This window comes from Colobus angolensis, unplaced genomic scaffold, assembly GCF_000951035.1.
Source record: "Colobus angolensis palliatus isolate OR3802 unplaced genomic scaffold, Cang.pa_1.0 Scaffold172, whole genome shotgun sequence".
Lineage (NCBI taxonomy): Eukaryota > Metazoa > Chordata > Mammalia > Primates > Cercopithecidae > Colobus > Colobus angolensis.
In genome coordinates, this window is record NW_012114844.1 from 2,607,802 (window position 1) to 2,632,326 (window position 24,525).

Below are 24,525 nucleotides of genomic sequence, written 5' to 3' on the forward strand. Positions count from 1 at the left end.
TTCTGTCACCAGGCTGGTTGGTGTGCAGTGGTGCAATCTCGGCTGGCTGCAACCTCCACCTCCCGGATTCAAGTGATTCTCCAGCCACAGCCTCCTGAGTAGCTGGGATTACAGGCGCTTGCCACCACGCCCAGCTGATTTTTTGTATTTTTAGTAGAGACAGGGTTTCACCATCTTGGCCAGGATGGTCTTGATCTCTTGATCTCGTGATCTGCCCACCTCAGCCTCCCAAAGTACTGGGATTACAGGCATGAGTCAGTGCACCTGGCGTGAATGGTGTTTTTAATTTTAAATTCAAATTTTTCATTGCTGGTATATAGCAAAGCAATTGGCTTTTGTATTATATATTAACCTTTTTTTTGTATTAAACTTTTATCCTTTAATCTTATTATAATTGCTTATAAGTTTCAAGAGTCTTTATGTAGACACTTTGATTTCATTCCAGATGTTAACATCTTTCATTGATTACATTCTGTCTCCCATCTCCACATTCTGACTTTCCATTCTACTGGCCTTCTGAATTAATCTTGATGCTTATGTGTTAATAAAAAGAAGGAAAAATGGCCAGGAAGCCAGTCTCTGAAAAGACACCACAACAAAGTATCCTTTCCTAAATTCCCAATAATATCTGTTTAGATGTTGCAGGGAACAGGTCCCCCATATCTGGCCATAAACAAAATCTCTGCAGCACTGTGACATGCTTGTGATGGCTATGATGCCCACGCTGGAGGTTGCTGGTTTACCAGAATGAGGGCAAGGAACACCTGGCCCACCCAGGGCAGAAAACTGCTCAAGGCGTTCCTAAACCACAAACAACAGCATGAGCGATCTGTGCCTTAAGGACATGTTCCCGCTGCAGATAACAAGCCAGAGCCCTCTGTTTCCCATAAGGAATGCTTTTAGCTAATCTATAAGCTATAGAAATAATGCTTATCACTGGCTTGCTGTCAATAAATATGTGGGTCAAACTCTGTTTGGGGCTCTCAGCTCTGAAGGCTGTCACCCCCCTGATCCCACTCTGCACTCTATTTCTGTGTCTTTGTCTTCATTCCTCCAGCGCTGCTGGGTTAGGGTTTCCATGACCGAGCTGGTCTCAGCAAGTGATGCCCATATGTGGGGCTCAAACCCGGGTTGAAGGGTCGCCGGAGTGACAGTTGGAGAATGTGGAACTACACTGAAGGACACTCGAGTACTCTTAAGCAATCCCCGTGGTAAGTCAGAAGGGAAGCTCGGAAGCATCAGGGTAACAATGGGACAAGGATCGAGCGGGCATGAGGCTTATTTGAGTCTGCTTTGGCAGCTCCTCAGAAAAGGAGGCATGAAGGTTAGCACTAAAAGGGGAGCTCGGAAGCATCAGGGTAACAATGGGACAAGGATCGAGCAGGCATGAGGCTTATTTGAGTCTGCTTCGGCAGCTCCTCAGAAATGGAGGCGTGAAGGTTAGCACTAACTAACTTATGCAGAGTTTTAGTGCTTTAGAGGAAGCTCCATTTCCTAGAGTTTGTTTCAACTTGTGGGAAGCATGGTCATACTAAAAAAGAATGTAGAAAAAAATCAGCGAGTCAGGTCACCAGATGGGGGAAACAAGAAAACTACTGAGCCTGAAATATGTCCAAAATCTAAAAAAGGAAAACATTGGGCTAATCAATGTCACTCTAAGTTTGATAAAGATGAGAACCCAATTCGGGAAATGCCATGAGGGGCCCGTCCCCGGCTCCATTCCAAACAGGGGCATTTCTGGCTCAGGCCACTCCCTCAACTCCCTCACCCCTGTACAATGCCTGTCCCCTGCCACAGGCAGTAGTGCCGCAGTAGATTTATGCTGCACAAAAGCTGTGAGCTTTCCGTCTGGAGAACCCCCACAAAAAGTGCCAACAGGAGTCTGTGCACCCTTTCCAGCAAGGATGGTAGGATTACTTCTAGGTAGGTCTAGTTTAAATTTAAAAGGAGTGCAAGTACATACAGGAGTCATTGATTCAGATTACAATGTAGGATTACTTCTAGGTACCTCCAGTTTAAATTTAAAAGGAGTGCAAGTACATACAGGAGTCATTGATTCAGATTACAATGGGGAAATTCAAATTGCCGTATCTACTTCTGTTCCCTGGAAAGCAGAGCCAGAAGAGCCTATAGCACAGCTCCTGATTGTGCCATATGTGGAAATGGGGAAAAGTGAAACTAAACGAACAGGATTTGGCAGTATAAATAAACAAGGCAAAGCAGCATATTGGGTGAATCAAATTACTGATAAACGTCCTACCTGTGAAATAACTATTCAGGGAAAAAAAATGTAAAGGTTTGGTAGATACAGGAGCAGATATTTCAATCATTTCTCTACAGCACTGGCCATCTGCATGGCCAATTCAACCTGCTCAATTTAACATAGTTGGAGTTGGTAAAGCCCCTGAGGTATATCAAAGCAGTTATATTTTGCGTTGTTAAGGGCCCGATGGACAACCTGGGACTATTCAACCAATTGTAACTTCTGTACCTATAAATTTATGGGGAAGAGATTACAACAATGGGGAGCACAAGCTCTAATTCCTGAGCAATTATACAGCCCTCAAAGTCAAAATATGATGCATGATATGGGGTACGTCCCTGGTATGGGACTAGGAAAAAACGTGAACGGTTTGAAGGAACTGCTTCAAGTGGAAAGACAAAGTTCCCACCAAGGGTTAGGATACCATTTTTGATGATGGTTAAGCCTCCAGAACTTATATCTTTAAAATGGTTAACAGATAAGCCAATTTGGATAGAACAATGGCCACTGAGTAAAGAGAAACTGGAGGCTTTAGAGGACGTAGTTACTGAACAGTTAGAAAAAGGACACATAGCTCCAACATTCTCCCCTTGGAATTCTCCAGTTTTTGTAATTAAGAAAAAATCAGGTAAATGGAGAATGTTAACTGACTTAGGGGCCATTAATTCAGTTATGCCACCTATGGGGACATTACAGTCAGGACTGTCTTCTCCTGCTATGATTCCAAAAAATTGGCCTTAAATAGTCATAGATTTAAAAGACTGCTTCTTTACTATCCCCTTAGCTGAGCAAGACTGTGGACAGTTTGCATTTACAATTCCTGCGGTAAACAACCTGCAGCCTGCTAAGTGTTTTCACTGGAAAGTATTGCCACAAGGCACGTTAAACAGTCCAACAATTTGCCAGACTTATATAGGCAAGCAATTGAACCTACTCATAAAAATTTTCACAGTGTTACATTATTCATTATATAGATGATATTCTTTGTGCTGCCCCGCTCGAGAAATATTACTCCAATGTTATGATCACTTGCAAAATTTGATTTCTCATGCCAGTTTAATTATAGCTCCTGACGAAATTCAGACTACTACTCCTTACTCCTACTTAGGGACCTTAGTAAATGACACTACAATAGTGCCACAGAAAGTAACCATACGTAAGGATCAATTAAAAACATTAAATGACTTTCAAAAATTACTAGGGGACATTAATTGGATGTGACCTGCTCTAGGTATTCCTACCTATGCCATGAGTAATCTATTTTCTATCCTTAGAGGAGATGCTAGTCTCACTAGCCCTCAGCAATTAACAAAGGAAGCTAAGGCAGAGCTACAGCTGATTGAGAAGCAAGTACACAAAGCTCAAATAAATAGAATAGATCCAGAGAAGACTCCAGATTTGCTAATTTTTCCAACTCAGCATTCACCTACTGGTATTATTGTCCAACAGCAGGACTTGGTAGAATGGCTTTTTCTTCCACATACTAATTCACGGACTTTGACTTCTTATTTGGATCAAATCGCTACTATGATAGGAAATGGGAGAACTCAGATTGTTAAATTACATGGATATGATCCTGGAAAAATTATTGTCCCTCTTGCAAAGGCACAAATACAACAGGCCTTTATAAATAGTCTTACTTGGCAAACCCATTTAGCTGATTTTGTGAGTGTTCTTGATAATCACTTTCCGAAAACAAAATTATTTCAATGTTTGAAATTAACGAATTGGATTCTCCCTAAAATAAGTACATTTAAACCAACTGAAGGTGCTGAAAATGTTTTTACAGATGGGTCTAGTAATGGTAAAGCCTCTTCTTCTGGATCAAAACATAAAGTTTTTCAGACACCCTATACATCTGCTCAAAAAGCAGAGCTTGTAGCTGTAATTTAGGTATTGACTGCTTTTGACATGCCTACTAATGTGATTTCTGATTCTTCATATGTGGTTCATTCTACACAGTTGAAAATGCTCAGCTATGATTCTACACAGATGAGCAACTGACGACTTTATTTCCCCAACTGCAAACACCAGTTATGAGTAGAATGCACCCTTTTTACATCACTCACATTAGGGCTTATACACCTCTTGCAGGACCTTTGACTGCAGGGAATCAAATGGCTGATTGCCTAGTTGCTACTGCAATATCTAATGCTAGACACTTTTTCACAATTTAACCCATGTTAATGCCTCTGGTCTCAAACACAGACACAGCATTACCTGGAAAGAAGCTAAAGCTATTATCCAGCGATGCCCAACTTGCCAAATGGTGCATTCCTCATCTTTTACAAGAAGACTTAATCCTCGAGGATTGGAACCTAATTCTCTTTGACAAATGGATGTCACACATGTTCCCTCGTTTGGGAGACTAGCTTAGGTACATGTATGTGTGGACACCTTTTCTCACTTTCGGCTACATGCCAATCAGAAGAGTCTTCTGCCTGTGTTAAACATCACCTTTTGCAGTGTTTTGCGGTCAGGCTTCTATTAAAACAGGTAATGCCCCAGGCTATACTAGCCAAGCTCTAGCTACATTTCTCTCTATATGGAATATTAAACATATTACTAGTATCCCATATAATTCTCAAGGACAAGTCATAGTGGAAAGAATGGATCTCTCCCTAAAACGACAACTGCAAAAGCAGAGAGCGGGAAACAGGGCCTAAGGGACTCTACATATGCAATTGAACTAGCATTATTGACTTTAAATTTTTTGAGCCTGCGTAAAGACCAGATGCTATCAGCAGCTGGTTTCAGACCAAAGACAGAAGCAGAACAACTGGTTTGGTGGAGAGATCCAATAACAAATAGTTTGGAAATAGGTAAAATAATAACTTGGGGTAGAGGTTATGCTTGTGTTTCTCCAGGACTGAATCAATAGCCAGTTTGGGTGCCATCAAGACATCTAAAGCCTTACTGTGAGCCAGATACCCAGGAAGAGGTTTTGGGAAGATCCCAAAGACCCACCGGTGGCAGCGTTGTCCAAGTTGATGCTGAAGAGGACCCCGACTGTCACAAATAACACCCGTAGAACACAGTCACCTACCTGGGGACAGATCAAGCTGTTGCAGATGGCAGAAGAAAACCTGAGGAAAGTGGGACAACCAGTCACAATGAGTAATTTAATGACAACTATGATAGTGATATCACCATTGCCATGAGTATTCCTTCATCAAGGGCTGACACAGAGAACAATTATACTTACTGGGCATATTTACCTTTTCCACTTCTACAGCCTGTAACTTGGCTGGACCCCCCATTGGAGATATACACTAATGATAGTTCTTGGATGCTTGGTCCTACAGATGATAGGGGCCCATCTCACCCACATAAGGAAGGAACTGTTTTATTTCTTTAGGATTTGAACATCAGCCTATCTGTTTGGGAAAGGCCACTAGTTGCCTACCCCCTTGCTATCAATCTCGGCTGGCAATGATGTCTGGATGTATCACTCTGGGGCACAGTTACACATGCTTTCTGGTCTCAGTATTTGCCATAATGAATCTGCTCCTATAATTGAGGCATACCACCCTCAAAAACCTATTTGTAAACAGAATTGGACCTGGCCAGAAAAAATGAACATATTTGTTTGGGAAGATTGCATTGCAGAACAGGCAGAGGTGCGGCACAACAATTCCTATGGAATCATTATTGATTGGTCCCCTGTGGGGATGCTTAGTATGAATTGCAACTCTCAGTCTGTGTGCCATAGCCACACTATGTTCAACTGGTCTGAACAAAACAGTCAGATGGTAGAAATGATAAGAAGTACGGTAAGAGTTCTTATTATCTGGAAACATGGCGGTATAGTGGTACCTCAGCCTCACATGATATGGCCTGCTGTAGGAGCTAAACCTAAGGATTTGCGGAAACTATTAATGGCTCATAATAAGATCAAAATTTGGGAAGGAAAATATACTATGCCATCACAATATAATCCTAATTACATTTTTTTTTTTTTTTTTTTGAGACGGAGTCTCGCTCTGCCGCCCAGGTTGGAGTGCAGTGGCCGGATCTCAGCTCACTGCAAGCCCCGGCTCCCGGGTTTATGCCATTCTCCTGTCTCAGCCTCCCGAGTAGCTGGGACTACAGGCGCCTGCCACATCGCCTGGCTAGTTTTTTGTATTTTTTAGTAGAGACGGGGTATCACCGTGTTAGCCAGGATGGTCTCGATCTCCTGACCTCGTGATCTGCCCGTCTCGGCCTCCCAAAGTGCTGGGATTACAGGCTTGAGCCACCACGCCCGGTCCCTAATTACATTTGAGAACTTGTTGAAAACAATACAATTCGGATACAAAGTTGTGTTCACCCTCCTTTTCTGCTGGTAATGGGCGATCTAAAGTTTGACATCCCTAATTATCATGTAACTTGCCAGGAATGTAGATTGTTCTCTTGTGTGAACTCTTCCTTGTTTAATACTAATCATTCTATCCTAGTAGTGAGAGCTCGAGGAGTATGGTTACTGGCGAAGCTTTCCTGTCCTTGGGAAGCCTCTCCCTCTGTACATATTATTACCGAAATTCTTCAGAAAATTATGAGATGCTCTTGGCGGTTCATTGCTACTTTAATCTTGATTATTATGGGACTGATTGCTGTCACAGCTACTGCAGCGGCAGCTGGGAGTCGTGCTACATTCATCAGTGTAGACAGTAGATTTCGTAAATAAATGGCAAAAGAATTCTAGTCTGCTGTGGAACTCTCAAACTAAAATAGACCAAAAGATAGTTAATCAAATCAATGATCTCCAACAAACTGTAATGTGGCTAGAAGACTGAGTAGCTAGTTTGGAATATAGAATATAGCTAAAATGCGACTAGAATACTTCTGACTTTTGTATCACTCCTCACCCTTACAATGAATCAGAACATGAATGGGAAAGGATAAAACAGCGTCTAGAAGGACACTCTACAAACTTGTCTTTAGATGTTGCAAAATTAAGAGAACAAATATTTAAAGCATCCCAGGCACACCTGACCTTAATGCCAGGAACTAGAGTGCCTGAAGGAGCTACAGATGGATTGGCAGCCATAAATCCTTCAAACAGATAAAAACCCTTGGAGGCTCTGTGATTTCTATGATGGCTGTGCTCTTAATCTGTCGTCTTTGTGTAGTCTGCAGATGCAGATCCCTACTCCTGTGAGAAGCAGCTCACTGTGATAAAGCTGCCTTTGCTTTTATTGCCCCGCAAAAACAAGAAGGGGGACATGTTGGGAACATGCCCCACAAATCTGGCCATAAACAGGCCATAAACAAAATCTCTGCAGCACTGTGACATGCTTGTGATGCCTATGACTCCCACGATGGAGGTTGTTGGTTTACTGGAATGAGGGCAAGGAACACCTGGCCCACCCAGGGCAGAAAACTGCTCAAGGCGTTCTTAAACCACAAAGAATAGCATGAGCGATCTGTGCCTGAGTGATCTTAGGAACAGCTAAGGACATGTTCCTGCTGCAGATAACAAGCCAGGGCCTGTCCCTTTGTTTCCAATAAGAAGTGCTTTTAGCTGATCTATAATTTATAGAAATAATGCTTATCACTGGCTTGCTGTCAATAAATATGTGGGTCAAACTGTTCATGGCCCTCAGCTCTGAAGGCTTTCAGCCCCCTGATCCCACTCTGCACTCTATTTCTGTGTCTTTGTCTTCATTCCTCCAGCGCTGCTGGGTTAGGGTCTCCATGACCGAGCTGGTCTTGGCATCACATTCTGGAAACTATGAGAAAGGGGAAGTATAGCCATTGTCAGTTTAGTAAAAACTGTTTTCACATTAGGAAAAAACATGGCTTTTGAATTGTGGTTGAAGTAAAGGAATGATTTCAAGACTGCACCGTGCAGTGTAAGTTAGCATTGTAGGATAACTAGGGGAAAGGACACTTGGCACCAGACTTGAGTACAAACATCTGAGACAAATTAGTATGGAAGACTGAAGTACGAGAAAACTCTTGATTAACAGTGTACTTAGGTGTAGTGAAACTGGAAGACTGTGAATGTTTGTTTTTTGTGTGTGACAATTTTAAAAAGAAATACAAATTGAATGCTGAGGCTGGTTCAACACCTTTCCTTGCATAACCTTCAAGTTCTAAAATGTGATAATCAAAACAGCTTTATAATTAACTTTCTTCTTTTGATACTTTGGACTTCAGGTACAGAATATTGGATTAATCATAATCCTTGGTTCCAGACACTCTCAGCATTGGTTCATACATGGCCTCTTTTAGTTTTCTAATATAAGCATCCTGACTCTAACACCACCAAAAAAGCTGGAGCTTTGACCATATAGTACCACTTACTAGTGCATCCCTTGCCACCTCTCATCTAAGGGCATTGTTCTGAATTTTTTCATCACCATCCTGCTTTTTACATAAAATCTATCTACTGGCTGGACACGGTGGCTCACACTTGTAATCCCAGCACTTTGAGAGGCCGAGGCAGGCAGATCACCTGAGGTCAGGAGTTTGAGACCAGCCTGACCAATGTGGTGAAATCCCATCTCTACTAAAAATACAAAATTAGCTGGGCTTGGTGGCAGGTGCCTGTAGTCCCTGCTACTCAGGAGGCTGAGGCAGGAGAATCACTTCAACCTAGGAGGCAGAGGTCACGGTGAGCCAAGATAGTGCCATTGCACTCCAGCCTGGGCAACAAGAGCAAAACTCTGTCTTATTAAAAAAAAAACTATTACATGCAAATGTATTTTGAAGTGAGCATGTTTCATATTTTGAGACTAGTTTTGCTTACTGTACTTCCTGTATTTCTAAAGCTTACTAGAAGACTTTTTTGCATAATATGCTTCTATTTTGTTGTATCACTATGGATCAGTTTTGGTTACAGTGTATTATTCCAGTGTATGAATATACCACATTATATTCGTCCACTCTTTTTCAGTAGGGATTTGAAGACTTCTTTCTGGGCTTTTGCTTTTGTAAACAGCACTACAGAATTTCCTGTAGTGGTCCTCAGGTAGTGATCCCCCATTTATCTTTTTTTTTTTTTTTTTTCCTGAGATGGAGTCTCACTCTGTCGCCCAGGTTAGAGTGCAGTGGTGCGATCTTGGCTCACTGCAATCTCCGCCTCTTGGGTTCACACGATTCTCCTGCCTCAGGCTCCCCAGTAGCTGGGATTACAGGTACCCACCACAGCGCCTGGCTAATTTTTGTATTTTTAGTAGAAACGAGATTTTACCATTTTGGCCAGGCCAGTCTCGAACTCCTGACTTCATGATCCACCCACCGTGGCCTCCCAAAGTGCTGGGATTACATGCTTGAGCCGCCGCTCTGGGCTGTGGTCCCCCATTTATCTATGTGCAAGTTTTTCTTGGGTATGCACTTGGGAGTGCAATTTCTAGACTATTGGGTATGTAAAAGTTCCACTTTAAAAGGTAATATGAAACTTTCTCAAAGATTGAACCACTTTCCACTAACACCAGCAATGCAAGAGAACACACAGAAATCTGCCAACACTATATATTGACAGATTTTTAATTTTTTGATACTTGAATGGGCATAAAATTGTAGTCTTCATTTGCAGTGGAACTTCTCCCACCTTGTAACTTGTCTGTTCACATTCTTTGAAGATATTTTAATGCACTTCAGAGAATAAAATATCCTTTTCTTTTAAAAGACAAATTCATTAATAATACATTTATAGCATGCTTTGTGCCTTGAGAATTTTTTTTTTTGAGATGGAGTCTTGCTCTGTCACCCAGGCTGGAGTGCAGTGGTGCGGTATTGGCTCACCGCAACCTCTGCCTCCGGATTCAAGCGATTCTCCTGCCTCAGTCTCCCAAGTAGTAGAGATTACAGGCATGTGCCACTGCGCTTGGCTAATTTTTTTATTTTTTAGTAGAGACAGGGTTTCACCATGTTGGCCAGGTCTTGAACTAGTGATATGCCCACCTCGGCCTCCAAATGATGGGATTACCGTTAGCTACTGTGCCTGGCCAAGAAGTCTCTCTATCCTAAGATCTAACAGGCAGTCATCTTTTTTCTCTGAGAGTTTTCAAGTTTTGTTTCACATTTAAGTACTTAACTTTTTCCTATGGCATAACAGGATTTTTCCTTTTCCATACAGAAACCCAATTCTTCTAGCACTAATTATCGAACAGTCTCCTTTCCTGAATGTAATATGCCACCTCTCTCTTTCCAAAGTTCAGTCCATGCATGGGAAATCTATTCAATTCACATATCTGTCTGTCCCCATCAGCTAGTAACATGCTATTTTAACTAACAACCCTTCACAGTGAGTCCTGACATTTAGCAGGACAAGTCCCTGTCTCCCTGCTCTTTTCTGAAATGTTCTAGCCTTTTGCTCTTTTTAACTTTTACTTTTAGAATCAACTAAACAAGCTCCACGAAAAAAAAAAGTGGAATTTTGATTGGGATTACCTTGAATCTATGCCTATTGAGGGACAAACAACATTTTTTGATACTGTCTTCCTATTCACTAACATCTATTTACTGAGTTCTTATCCCTTAACGTTTTAGAATTCTTTCTTGACGAGGCCATCAACATATATTGTATATTTCCTAGGTAACCAAGATTCTGATATTATTGTTAAATGGTGTTTCCTGGTTTTCTAGGTAACTGGTGTAAAGAAATGCAACTGTCTTCTAAAAACTAATGTTGTATCTAGCTACCCAACTAAACCCTATTATTTCTAGCAATTTCATGATTTAAGTTTTCTATAAAAACAACAATGTGCAAATAAGTGCTACCTCTTATCATTTTTCTATCTTGTCTTGCTCCACTGATTATAATCTCCAAAACAATTTTGAATAGTAAGCAGTAATAGTGGGCAGTCATCTTTGTTTCTGACTTTAAAAGGAAGTTTCCTCTTTTTAATTGATGCTTGGTTTTGAGTTTGTTTGGCTAGTTTATTTCACACAGAACTATCAGCTTAAGGAAATTCCTTTCAGTCTTAATTTATCAAGTTTAATTTTTCTTATCACGAATGGGTGTTAAATTCTATTACTTTACCTGAATCTATTAAGATAGTTGTAACAGTTTATTCTCTTTATAATCTGTTAATGTGATCAATTTACAGATTTTGATAAACCATTGTTTATTTAAATAGAACATGCCAATAATTTTAAACTGAGAAACTTATACTGTAAATTATTGCCTTCATCTGTTTCATATGACATTTCATGTTTAAAAATGTTTGGCTACCAGACACATTTGAAAACCATAGGACAAATGATCTTTCACAGGGTCTTTCTACTCCACAATTCTACAATTGCCCTGCAGCTTGAATTATACTCTTAAAACTTCTCTAATCCTACAAGAAAAAGCTTCTATTAGATGTTAATTCAGTATGACAGTGTAGAAAAGGGAATCAGACAAGGACTAAAAAATACATTTAAGTAACAGAGGAGTGCTTGCCTTTGAAGATATGCTGAGGTCTTCAATTCAGAGGAATACAAAATTACAACTTATGATCATTAGCTTAGTCACAAATAGATGCGAGACAAATAATGGTAGTTCTCTTACAAAATGAGGAAAGCAGAAAACTAAAAGACCAAAAAATAAAATTAACTACCAGAAAGAATAAGAGAAAAAGTAATACAAGGGAGCATTCTGGTTTTCCTTTTTATTTAATCAAAGACTGGTGAATAAACATAAATACAGCACAATTACTTCAGATCATTCTTCATATTGTATACACAAACCCATGAACATAATCTGAAAGAAACCTGTAGACAGCAATGAAATGCATACAGCTTTTTCTTCCCTCGCTCAAAAAAAAGCTTAAACACACAAACTTAGAATCTCATCAGCACACACTCTCTTGTGACAAATGATTCAGACATAAATAGTGGGTGCAAAGAAACTATATGCTAACATATGAATAACCTTTGTTAATGAAAAAACAGAAGCAGCCATAATGATTAAGATACATTCAGTTACCGATAACTAGTTGTGCCCTAAAGGGCATTATCAAAAGAGAAATCGTGCTGCAGAGAAAAGCGATATATACATACACAATGAGAAAATAAACTGCAAGATTAATGCATGCATGTTTAATACTGGAAAAATCACAGCCCTCCAAAATTTCTGCACATTTGTTATAAAAGCCCTCTGCACTCAACTAAAATTAAAATGATCTTAAAAGGATAATACTTGTAAAGTTTAAGTCTTCTCAGCCACAGAAACTGCAATGGAAATAAATGTTCAGAGTCATTTTCAAAACAAAACCAAAACAAAAATCTATTCTTCCGATGACATGCAAGACACACTGCTCTACATTCCCAATGACTAGGAAAAAAAAAACCTCAAGTCAATTTTTAGTTTGCAGATGCTCAAGGATTTTGTATTCCAGCAGGAGTTCAAATCTTTTGGATCTTTTCGCCAACAACTACTGGATTTTCTTTTCTGATTTTCTCAGCAGCATCAGCTTTGTAATTGTAAGAGCAATTGTGTACATCTGAGTAACGGTGTACACCACAGTAAACATTTCCACACCGGCATTCAAACCCTGAAAATGGAGTAATACACATACATGAGTTGATTAAGGTCTTCGGCACACTTAATACTGAACAGCACAATATATTTAGGGCAGCAATGTAAACTAAAGAATCATTCTAAATACACTGTCTCACAAACTACATTCTTATTCACTATCTGAGAGCTTCATTTCTTGTTCCTATCTACAAACGTAGGTTTGCCCCAGTGCAAGTCTCCTCTGAGCTGGTTTCTTCACCTGTGATATGGCAACAATTACTTCTTAACAAAAACACAGTTGCTAGGTTGAAAATGTAGAACATTTTTCAAATCCAGACACTACAATGTGAGAATAAGCCCACTGTCAGAAGGCAGTCATGGCATTTATTTAAGAAAGATCAAATAATGCCTCTGAAAGAACTGTTAACAAAGAACACAGCTTCAATATTTGCTTTACTCTGCTAACCTCCAATGGAGATGTGAACTGTACTGCAGTTGAGAAGTAAAGAGCATGGGATCTAGAATCTGACTGCGTCAGTGTGAATCTACTGACTAATAATGAAGGCAAATTCGCCTCTCTTAGCCTGAGTTTCTACATCTGTAATTTTGGAATAATAATAAGTAAGGATTAAATGAGTAATGAATTTAATGCTGAACATATGGTAAAACACACAATAAATGCTACTTAATTTTAAGAAAATGCCTGGAGTTAAAGCCAAAATCAAGATGTAATGGGTGCGGCCAGTCTTTATATAAAAACTGGTCCTAATCACCCAAATTAGAATTTTATGGTATGATACAATTGTTGGAAATGGAGCACAGGAATCAATATTTTAAACACTAATATTTGATGTTAACCTCCATTGCCACATTTTTAACTTCAAAGACATATTTGTAACTTAATAATAATGAATTAAAAATGAAGTAAACAACAAACGTATTAGACTGACAAATTGGACAAGATGAAAATTACTAAATCTCACCCTTCTAATCATGAAGTCTGAGGGTTTGTGAGATTTACAAAGGCTTTTTTTTTTTTTTCTTTTTGAGACGGAGTCTCACTTTGTTGCCAGGCTGGAGTGCAGTGGCACGATCTCAGCTCACCACAATCTCCGCCTCCTGGGTTGAAGCCATTCTCCTGCCTCAGCCTCCTGAGTAGCTGGGATTACAGGTGCACGCCACCACACTCAGCTAATTTTTGTATTTTTAGTAGAGACTGGGTTTCACCATGTTGCCCAGGATGGTCTAGGTCTCCTGACCTTGTGATCTGCCTGCCTCAGCCTCCCGAAGTACTGGGATTACAGGCATGAGCCACTGCGCCCAGCCCTAGAAAGGCTATCTTTAATATTAAATACATATATTTTTAAATGTCTTATATGTATATATAGTGTATATATATTGCTTATATATATTGCTTCTCTGGGGGCTATATATATATACACACACACATTTTTTTTTTGACACAGGGTCTCACTCTATCACTCAGGCTAGTATGAAGTGGTGCAATCATAGCTCACTGCAGCCTCAACCTCCTGGGCTCAAGCAATCCTCCCACCTCAGCCTTCTGAGTAGCTGGGACTACAGGTACATGCCATCATGCTCAGCTAATTTTTAAATTTTTTTGTAAGAGACTGAGTCTCACTATGTAGTCCAGGCTGGTCTTGAACTCCTGGCCTCAGGTGATCCTCCTGCCTTGGCCTCCCAGTGCTGGGAATACAGGTGTGAGTCACTGTACTGGGCCATATTTGTATTCTTTAAATATACATGTGCTAAGGTATGGGTAAATCTGAAACATCTTTTTAAATTTTCTCTTTTAAAGATGAGGTCTCATTATGTTGCCCAGGCTGGGCTCGAACTCCTGGCCTCATGCAATCCTCTTACCTTGGCCTCCCAAAGTGCTGGGATTACAGGAGTGAGCCACTATGCCTGATCTTGAAGTATCTTTGATATTAAACTCTAACTTCCTTTCTTTTTCATCTCCAACCCATTCCTTAACCAGAAATAATCTTCCTAAAGCAAAGCTCCGCTGAAAATCTTACCTACTGTTTTCTGTAAGTTCAATTTTTATGCAATGTATTCAGCACAATGCCTGGCACATGGTCAATAATACATTTTAACTATCTATAGCTGCAACTAGTTTCCAACTAACTACAGCACAGTTGATCCTTGAAGGATGTCAGGTTTAGGCATGCAGACCCCTCTACAAGTCAAAAATCCATGTATAATTTTATGTTTCCCCAAAACTTGAGCTATTAATAGCCTATTAACCAGAAGCTTTACTGGTAACATAAATAGTCGACTAACATATATTTTGTGTTATATATTTGTATGTTGTATTATTAATATATAATGTATTCTAATAACAGAGTAAGCTAGAGAAAAGGAAATGTTATTAAGAAAATCACGAGGAGAAAACATATTTACTATTCATTAAGTGAAAGTCGATCATCATAAAAGACTTCATCCTTGTCTTCACATTGAACAGGTAGAAGAGGGGTTGGTCTTGCTGTCTCAGGGTTAGCAGAAGTGGAGAAGGTAAAAGGGGAGGCTGGAGACGCAGACATACTTGGTGTAACTTTATGGAAATACAATGTAATTTCTGACTTTTCTGCTTTTTTGTTTCTCTAAAAATGTTTCTACATGGTACCGACATCCTTTTTCTACCATTTGGCTTTAGTTTTAGTTCTCGTATCACCGAAGAGCCCATGTTGCAAAAGAAGTGAAAAGCAGTCTTGAATAATCAGACCCCTTCTGTCAGACTGTCTAGCATCAACTTGTTTTCTGGCACTGCTTTTCCTATGTCTTCTTCCTCACTGTCTGGCAGTGGTTTGGAAGCAGGCATCTCCATCAAGTCATCTTCTGTTAATTCTTCTGGTCTGGTGTCTATTAGCTCCGGAATGTCTCCAAGATCCCTATCTTGAAATCCTTAACCCCCAACCTTTCTTGCCATATCCACAATCTCTACCATGATTTCCATACTGTGAAGTCATGCACAACATCTGGACACAGTTTTCTCCTGCAAGAATTTGTTTCAGCCTTGATAGCTTTCACATCTTTTTCTAAACAATAATGGTATCTTCTATTGGGGTTCTCTTCCGTAGCACTGACAATCTTTTCCATAGAGTACCATGTGTAATGAGCCTGAAAGGTCTTTATGACCCCTGACGTAGCGACTGAATTAGAGATGCTTCTCTGGGGGCAAGCATATCACTTCGACACCTTCAGTGCTGAACTCATGAGGTTCTGGGTGGCCAGGGGCAACTGTCCAATATCAAAACAACTTTAGGCCAGGAGCTGTGGCTCATGCCTGTAATCCCAGCACTTTGGGAGGCTGAGGTGGATGGATCACCTGAGATCAGGAGTTTGGGACCACCTTGGCCAACAGGGTGAAACCCTATCTCTACTAAAGATACAAAGAAATTAGTTGGGCATGGTGGAGTATGCCTGTAATCCCAACTACCAGAGAGGCTGAGGCAGGAGAATCGCTTGAACCCAGGAGGAGGAGGCTGCAGAGAGCAGAGATTGCGCCACTGCACTCCAGCCTGGGAGACAAGAGTGAAACTCCATCTCAAAAACAAACAAAAAAAACACAACAAAACCCAACAACTTTGAAAGGCAGTCCCTCACTGGCAAGGTACTTTCTGATTTCAGGGACAAAACATTAATGTAACCAATTATGAGAAAGGGTTCATATTGTTAGGGTTCATATTGTTTGTTGTATAACCAAAAGACTGGCCCCGCTGGTGTTTATCTTTTTCCCTTCAAGACTCGGGTTAGCAGCTTTATAGGTAAGGGCAGTCCTGATCATAAACCCAATTGCATTTGTGCAAAACAGTAAAGTTAGACTATCTCTTCCTGCCTTAAGTACTAGTATTCACTTTTCTTTCTTCTTTATAAACGTCTTTGTGACCTTTTTCTTTCAGAATAGGGCACTTTTGTCTGCATTAAAAACCTGTTCAGGCAGATACTCTTTCTCCAACAACTTTATATAGTTTGGAAACGTTCTTAATGTAGTTTGGGAACCTGCTGCCTCTTTTTTGGCAGAAGCTGTTTCTCCTGTTATCTTGACTTTTTTTAAGCCAAACCTTTTTCTAAAATTACCAAACCAGCCAGGTGCGGCAGTTCCAATCTATAATCCCAGCACTTTGGGAGGCTGAGGTGGGCAGATCACCTGAGGTCAGGAGTTTGAGACCAGCCTGGCCAATGTCGTGGAACCCTGTCTCTACTAAAGAAATACAAAAATTAGCCAGGCATGGTGACGCACAACCTGTAATCACACTACTTGGGAGGGTGGGGCAGGAGAACTGCTTGAACCCAGGAGGCAGAGGTTGCAGTGAGCTAAGATAGTGCCACTGCACTCCAGTCTGGATGATAGAGCAAGACTCCATTTCAAAAAAAAAAAAAAAATCAAACTATCCTTTGCTGGCATTGAAGTCTCCAGTTTTAGAATCCAAAAGTTGTCACGTAATGACTTCACTTTTTCTTGAATCATAGTATGCCTTTCTTTATAGCAATCCTGCACCCACATAAAAGCTGCATTGTCAATACAAAATAAAAAGGTATTGCATAAAAAAGTACAAGGTTTTTGTGCCTGTTGGCATAGCTGCAGAGACGGCTTCACAAATTTCCTTTTTTTTTTAAACAACAGTCCTTACACTGAATTCATTTATACTGAAATGGCAGACATCATTCATTTTTTCTTGAAATGGCAGAATAGCAGCTGCAGACATTGATCTATGGTACATACCAAGCAATTCAACTTTTTCTTGTAATGTCAGACTTTTCTCTTCTTCTTGGGAGCACTTCCAGTATCACTAGTGGCACTTTGTACGAGTCTTATGGTATTATTCAAAGTTTACAGTATGGTATTAAACATGATGAAAAATACATGAGAACCACAAGAGATTACCTTTTACTGTGGTAGGCAATTTACTACAGAGACAAACTGCTGAAACAGAGGTGATCGGTGACGATTAAAATGCATGGCATTTTAAGTGGATACTTGCAGCACCTGAACTCACTGCAACAGCAATAGGAGGTGGCTATGAAATTATTAGAGAAGTACAATATATACTACAGTAACTTTTTGCCACTCTTGCTTAATACTGCTTTACATGTGTTTACATTTTTTGACTGAATGGCTTCATGTATGATCTGCATTTGTATAAGCAAGTTTTGATAAAATTTTAATTTTTTTAAGATTTGTGCATATTTTGTGGTAGCAAATGATAAAACACATAAGTATCTACACGTTTTACACATTCAAGACTTGTTTAACTTTTCTTAATAAAAACATGTATTTCTAGGCTATACAGTTCATCTGTGAGTTTTTTCCAATTGCTGCAAATCTCCAAAAAATTTTCCAATATATTAGAAAAAACTATAAGTGGACCCCTACAACAGTCCCATGTTGTTCAAGGGTCAACTGTATATGTTTTTAGTCTTATTTCTTTATTCCTGTTGGATTGCAGTACACAACACTCTTGTTCACATACTATGTGCTATTCAGCAACATTCCCCTATTTGTGGTTCCTGCACATGCCCTATTCATTTTCTTCAAGTTATTCTTTCTGCCTGAAATGCCCCTATTTCCATCAGTTATAGGTCCTACTCACTGTTCAAGACACGCTGAAACATTCTGCCTTCATGATCCTTTCCTTGCTGGGCCTCTAAGAACCACCATTTTTAATTGTAAATTAGTTACTCTCATCCCTGAATTCCCAGAGCAATCTGACTGCACTTCATGTACTTTCTTTGCTAAATGCTTTTGAACATTTCTTTCTCCCTCCCATCACCATCTGCATCTGATAGCTATGTTACAGTAGCCAACATATATTGATTACTTACTGTGTGGCAGCACTGGGCTGGGCTAACTGCTTACATGTCTTAACTCACTGAACCCACACAACAATGTATGGTTAGCCCTATTTTATATACAGAAAGTACTTCCAGTTTACTAAGTACTTCAAAATATTCTCTCCTTGAAAGCAGGAGCCACATCTTTGACCTTTCACAGAATCTGGCACACTAACCTTACTTGTCTAATATTTCTAAATTCAACTGAAATAAACCCTTTTTTTTTTTTAAAAGCTATTCATTTCACTTTTAGGTGTACAATCAAAGCTATTTTTATTTCCTTAAGAAAATTCAGAAGCTGAAGTATATCCAGTATTAGCTCTCAAGGGAACAGGAACAATCTTAATTGAAGTCAATAATAGTAAGCTATGCATTATTATAAAACAGTATCTTAATTTTAAACATTTGATTTAGGTCCTTACCAGTAAGTCCCACTTTCTTCCTGCACATGAAACAGCGATTCTTTTTTTGTTTTGGTTTTTCAAGAGACTTGCTTTGCTCTTCAGATGGCTGCTGTGCCGTGTCTGATACTGAAGCTGACAAAAATAGGAAGGTGGCAAAATTTAATTATTCTGTAAGATTTTGCTATTCCTCATCTCACCCTCCCTAGCCTATTATTCAGAGGATACTGAGGAATTAACTAGCACAGGAAACTAGTCATTTAATTACAAAGTTGTTTACAAAAATATGACCCCTTTTTGTTAAATTTATGTATAGAAAATGGATAAAATAACGCATTTCTATCTAGAAAATAATCTAGAACATGTAATGATATATTAACAGTGGTTTTATACTTTCTTCTTTAGGTTTTAACTGTATTTTCTAATTTTTCTAGTAACTACACATTTAATCAATAAAAGGCACATAAACAAATACTACTTGAATATTCTAAGGGAGTGTGCAAGAAAATAGCCATATGCATACTTCTTAATATTGTTCGGGGTCAGAATGACATAGGTTTCTCAGAGAACAAGGAGGGAAAAGGTGAAACCAAGATTCTGTGGAATATTAAGTATGTTTAAAGTTCCCAGAATGTTTCACATAAAGCACTTTAAATGTTAGAAATAAGGCAAATTGAAGCAAAGAAGCTTTAAAATGTTGTAAGATAGTAAGTTGATGCATTTATGTATGGAAACCAAAGCCAGATTTACAAAGATTTGGGTTAAATTACTACTCTGAAATCTTAACATGACTCCCTCCCGTTGCTAACCACTCTGGCCCTCATAAACGCTGCTGCCAGAGTCAGAATCATGTAATATGACCTTGCAGACATGTCATGTTGCTCTAAAATGGTGGAATTTGCCATGGATCAAATTCTTAACCTCTTCAGTTTCATCACTAGCTAGACTTTCCCCAGGAATCCACTCTCCATTAATCTACACTGGGAATATGCCATGTACCTTTGCTCACACTTCTTATAATCTATTCCAAAGGGGTTCCTTTTTTTCCCCATTTGATCTAGGTCCTCTTCTTTTTCAAGATCAAGGTCAAATACCCTTTCCTTGTCTCAATTCTCTGTAGTTTCTCACTCTGATTTTCCTTAACACCTTTTCCAAACACCGGGTACCTCACGAGTTCCCTCTTCAATCCATGCTTCACACATTGCACCCAATCATGTGCCTTAAGTGAAAATCTAATGGTGTTCCCTGTGATGTTTAGAATTCTTCAATGGCTCCCAACTAACTCCCAGAGGTCTTTCATGATTTTCTTCATCCTTCTTTCTCTAGCCTCATCTCTCACTATTCCTCAATGGTACTCCATGATTCAGCCATACGGAAGTACTTCCAGTTTCCCTGGACATATCAAACTCTCTTGCCTCTGGGCTCTTGGGTAAGTTGTGCTTTCCATACAAAATACTCTTTCTATGCCCCTTCTGTCCCTCTTTTTACCAGGCTAACTCTAACTTGTTTTTCTTGTTTAAGCTTATATAATCAGCTCTTCCTCCACTGCCTCTCCCACAACTTTGGGGTGGGAAACCCTACTATGTATAGCACTTTTCATATTAAAATTCCCTCACTGGCTTAACCTGGTTTAACTTTGAATTCTTTGACAGGAGACATCTGTCCTATTTATCCCATTATCAGTGCCTATCCCAGTGTTTCCAACCACATAGCAGGCACTCAACAATAAGTATCTGTTGAACTGAATTACTTACCTATATGTGCCTCATTTCCCCAACTACACTGTAAGGCCGTTGAGAAGAAGGATGGTTACCTTATTCCCCATCTGAATCTTCAGTCCCATCACAGTGAACGACACATAATACATGCTCAGACATTTACTGTGATTCTAACCTGCTTATGTTAACATCATTATCTCATATTTTAACAAAAGATGACAAAAGGCAAATACCACAAACAAGTAAATGTGTGCTAATGACAAACTCTATAGCATGTTACTCCACTCAGACATGCTGAAACCAGACAGGAGACAGTTCTAGTAATACCCTGTGAAGAACATATTATTTTTGAAACAGAATACAGACACATCAAACCTTTTATTTTCAATGAATAAACATGCCCAGAATGTAAGCTCCGAGAGGGCAGGGGCTGAGTGTCTTGTTTACTGTTTATCTCCAGCTCCTACAACAGTATCAGATAAGCCTATCTGGCTATGCATATAAACTAAAAAACAGCTTAATTTCAATCAGAAATGAACCTATTGTATTTATTGGTTTTGAAATCTATAAGCCATAATATCTAACCTGTTCTCCAAAAACAGTCTGATATTCAAAAAGACCCATTTAATGGCAGTAACACTATCACAAGATTATAGTTTTAACAAAACTGGTTTAACTACTGAGACACAAATTTGAATGGGAACTGGAAATGGAGAAGTGAAAATACATCTATCTTCTACACATACAAATGCTACTGCATATCTCAAAAGACATTTCACAGTTTTAACCCTAAAGCCCCAAAGGCGGCGAATGGTTTCTTTTTAACTGAGGCAAATGCACAGTCTTTATAGTGAAGGATCGGAAGGCGATCTAAAAGCTTATATGCTACAGCTAAAATGTGGGACCAATAAATGTTGATTATATACCCATGAGGCTAAGGTAACCTCAGCTTACCTGAAACTAATAGCTGACAACCTGAATTTCAACAGTCACCAACCAAATGAATTCACGGACAAGATGATATAGTACTATTTTCAAAAGTCTATGATTCCCAGAAATTATCCAGTTTCCTCAGTTTTTATGTGAGTTTTAAGACCAAAGAATACCTTATCAAATTCTAAACAACCTTTCTAGCTTTAGTTTCAACATATAACTGCCTGAACTGACCACTTCAGCAATGGGTCTTTTCACTCTTTCTCAAATTTCATTTTTCCTACCTATATGCATTTGCACTCACAAGTTATCCTCCAGCAAAAGCTGTCTTGGGGTGGTGAGGAAATATAGTTCACATACCATAAAATTCACCCTTTAAAAAGTATACAATTCAGTGGTTTTTATTATATTCACAAGGTTATAAAACCATCACCACTATCTACTTTCAGAACATTTAAGTCACATTAAAGGAAAACTCTACTCATTAGCAATTACTCCCCACTTCCCACAGTTTCTGGCAACCACTAATCTTTCTGTATGACTAGCCTATTTTAGACATTCTATATAAATAAAGTCATACAACATGTAGCCTTTTGTACCTAGCTTCCTTTATTCAGCATATTTTCAAGGATCATTCATGCTGTGGCATGTATCAGAATATCCTTCCTCTTTGTGGCTGAATATTCTACTATACGGATATACCACATTTTTTTTATCCAATCATCTATTTACAGCCATCTGAGTAGTTTCTATTTATTACGGATAATGCTGCTACGAACATTTGTGTGCAAGTTTTTGTGTGGACATACGTTTTCAATTCTCCCGGGAATCAAGAGCAAAATGCTGGGTCATATAACAATTCTTTTTAATTTTTTGTGGAGCTAGCAGATTGTTTTCCAGAGTTATCTGGCACCATTTGATACCCCCACCAAGGCAGGAGGGCTCCAATTTTTCTACATCCTTGACAATACTTAGTCATTGATTAGAGCCATGTGAGTGGGTATGAAGTGGTGCCTTATGACTTCCATTTCCCTAATATTTGATGATGTTGAGCATTTTTTTTTTTTTTTTTTGGAGATGGAGTCTTGCTCTGTTGCACAGGCTGGAGTGCAGTGGCACAATCTCAGATCACTGCAACCTCCACCTCCCAGGTTCAAGCAATTCTCCTCTGCCTCAGCCTCACAAGTATCTGGGACTACAGGCACATGCCATCACGCCCAGCTAATTTTCACATTTTTAGTAGAGATGGGGTTTTACCATGTTGGCCAGGCTGGTCTCCAACTCCTGACTACAGGTGATCCGCCTGCCTCGGCCTCCCAAAGTGCTGGGATTACAGATGTGACCCACTGTGCCCGGCCCTGCTGAGCATCTTTCAATGTGTTTATCGGAAACTTGTATATATTTTCTGGAGAAATGTCCATTCAAATCCTTTGCTTATTTTTAAAATGGGTTTTCTATTGTTGAATTGTAATTATTTCTTTATGTATTCTTATCACATATATGATTTGCAAGTATTTTTCTCTCATTCTATAGGCTGGTTTTTCAATCTTATTTTTTGAGAGAGGGTCTCGTTCTGTCACCCAGGCTGAAGTGCAGTGGTGCGTTAACAGTTCACTGAGGCCTCAACATCCCAGGCTCAAGGGATCCTCCCACTTCAGCCTCCCTCCCCAGTAGCTGGGACTACAAGCGAGCACCACCACACTTGGCTATTTTTTGTACAGACGGGGTTTTGCCATGTTGCCCAGGCTGGTCTCAAACTCTTGAGCTCAAGTGATCTGCCCACCTTGGCCTCCCAACGTGCTGGGATTACAGGCATAAATCACTGCGCCTAGCTGTTTTTCCACTCTTTTAAGTGAAAATCTTTATTTTGATGTAGCTCAATTTATCTATCTTTTCTTTGGTTGCTTGTGGTTAAGGTGTCATATCTAAGAAACCACTGCCTAAACCAAGATCACAAAAATTTATACCTGTTTTAAGAGTTTTATAGTTCTCTTATATTTGTTTTAGGTCTTTGATGTATTTCGGGTGAATTTTTGCATATGGTATGAGGCAGGAGTCCAATTCATTCTTTTGAATGTGAATATGAGGTTGTTCCTGAATCATTTGTTTAAAAGATTATTCTTTTCCCATCAAATGATTTTGGCACCACTGTTGAAAGTCAATTGCCCATAAATATAATAAGAGTTTATTTCTGGACTCTCAATTCTATTCCACTTACCTTTATGACTATCCTCATGCTGGTACAACACAGTCTTGATTACTGTAGCGTGTATTCAATTTTGAAGCCAGTAATTGTTAGTCCTCCAACTTTGTTCTTTTTTAAGATAGCTTTGGCTATTCTCACTCATTCTTTAGAATCAGAAGAACTGCCTGATTTTTTAAACCTATACAGCCTTCCTAAATCAGTCCAAAGAGACTGTTCCCCCTCTGATTTCTCGAACCAATGATTTGACAGTTCAACTTTGTATAAAGTCAGAAACCCTCAGAGTAGGAAAGAGCCTGAGAATTCTAGTTCATCCTGCCACTTAGCACAGAATTCCCCTCTATACGTTCTCTAACATCAACTCATTTTTCCTAGAATGCTTCAGTGATGTAGACCTTACCAGCTTAACATATGACATCATTCTAGTGTTGGAAAGCTTCAAAATTCTCTTACTCTAGGCCTCCTACAACTCCCAAATCACTTGGGCAATATAAAGAATACCTTCTGCAGCTTACAAAGCTCATCCAACCTCCATTATCTCAGTATCTTTTAATACCCGGTAAGAGGGACATACTTACCATTCTCTTTTAAGAGTAATGAAAGTAAGGCTCAGTGAAGTTAAGCAGGCATATCAAGACAGGAAAACAGAACTTATGAATCCAAATTCAGTATTTTTCTACTATGACTCAAGATCTGAGGGACTAAGAGGTTGACCA

The 24,525-nt window shown here is 39.4% G+C and overlaps 1 protein-coding gene across 9 annotated transcripts in view; it reads right to left on the minus strand.

Moving 5' to 3' along the window:
- Nucleotides 1–11,830: 11,830 nt before the first annotated feature.
- The window catches only part of ZFAND6 (zinc finger, AN1-type domain 6), a 79,516-nt gene continuing 66,821 nt past the window's right edge, over nt 11,831–24,525 (minus strand). For 8 of the 9 annotated variants that reach the window (XM_011938385.1, XM_011938381.1, XM_011938378.1 and 5 more), the window contains 2 exons: nt 18,977–19,090; nt 11,831–12,732 (listed from right to left, as the gene is read on the minus strand). In XM_011938385.1, the coding sequence (XP_011793775.1) occupies nt 12,584–12,732; nt 18,977–19,090 (263 nt within the window). In that variant the 3' untranslated portion in view covers nt 11,831–12,583. The remainder of the gene's footprint in view (nt 12,733–18,976; nt 19,091–24,525) is intronic. The other variant, XM_011938387.1, reaches the window with a different exon arrangement.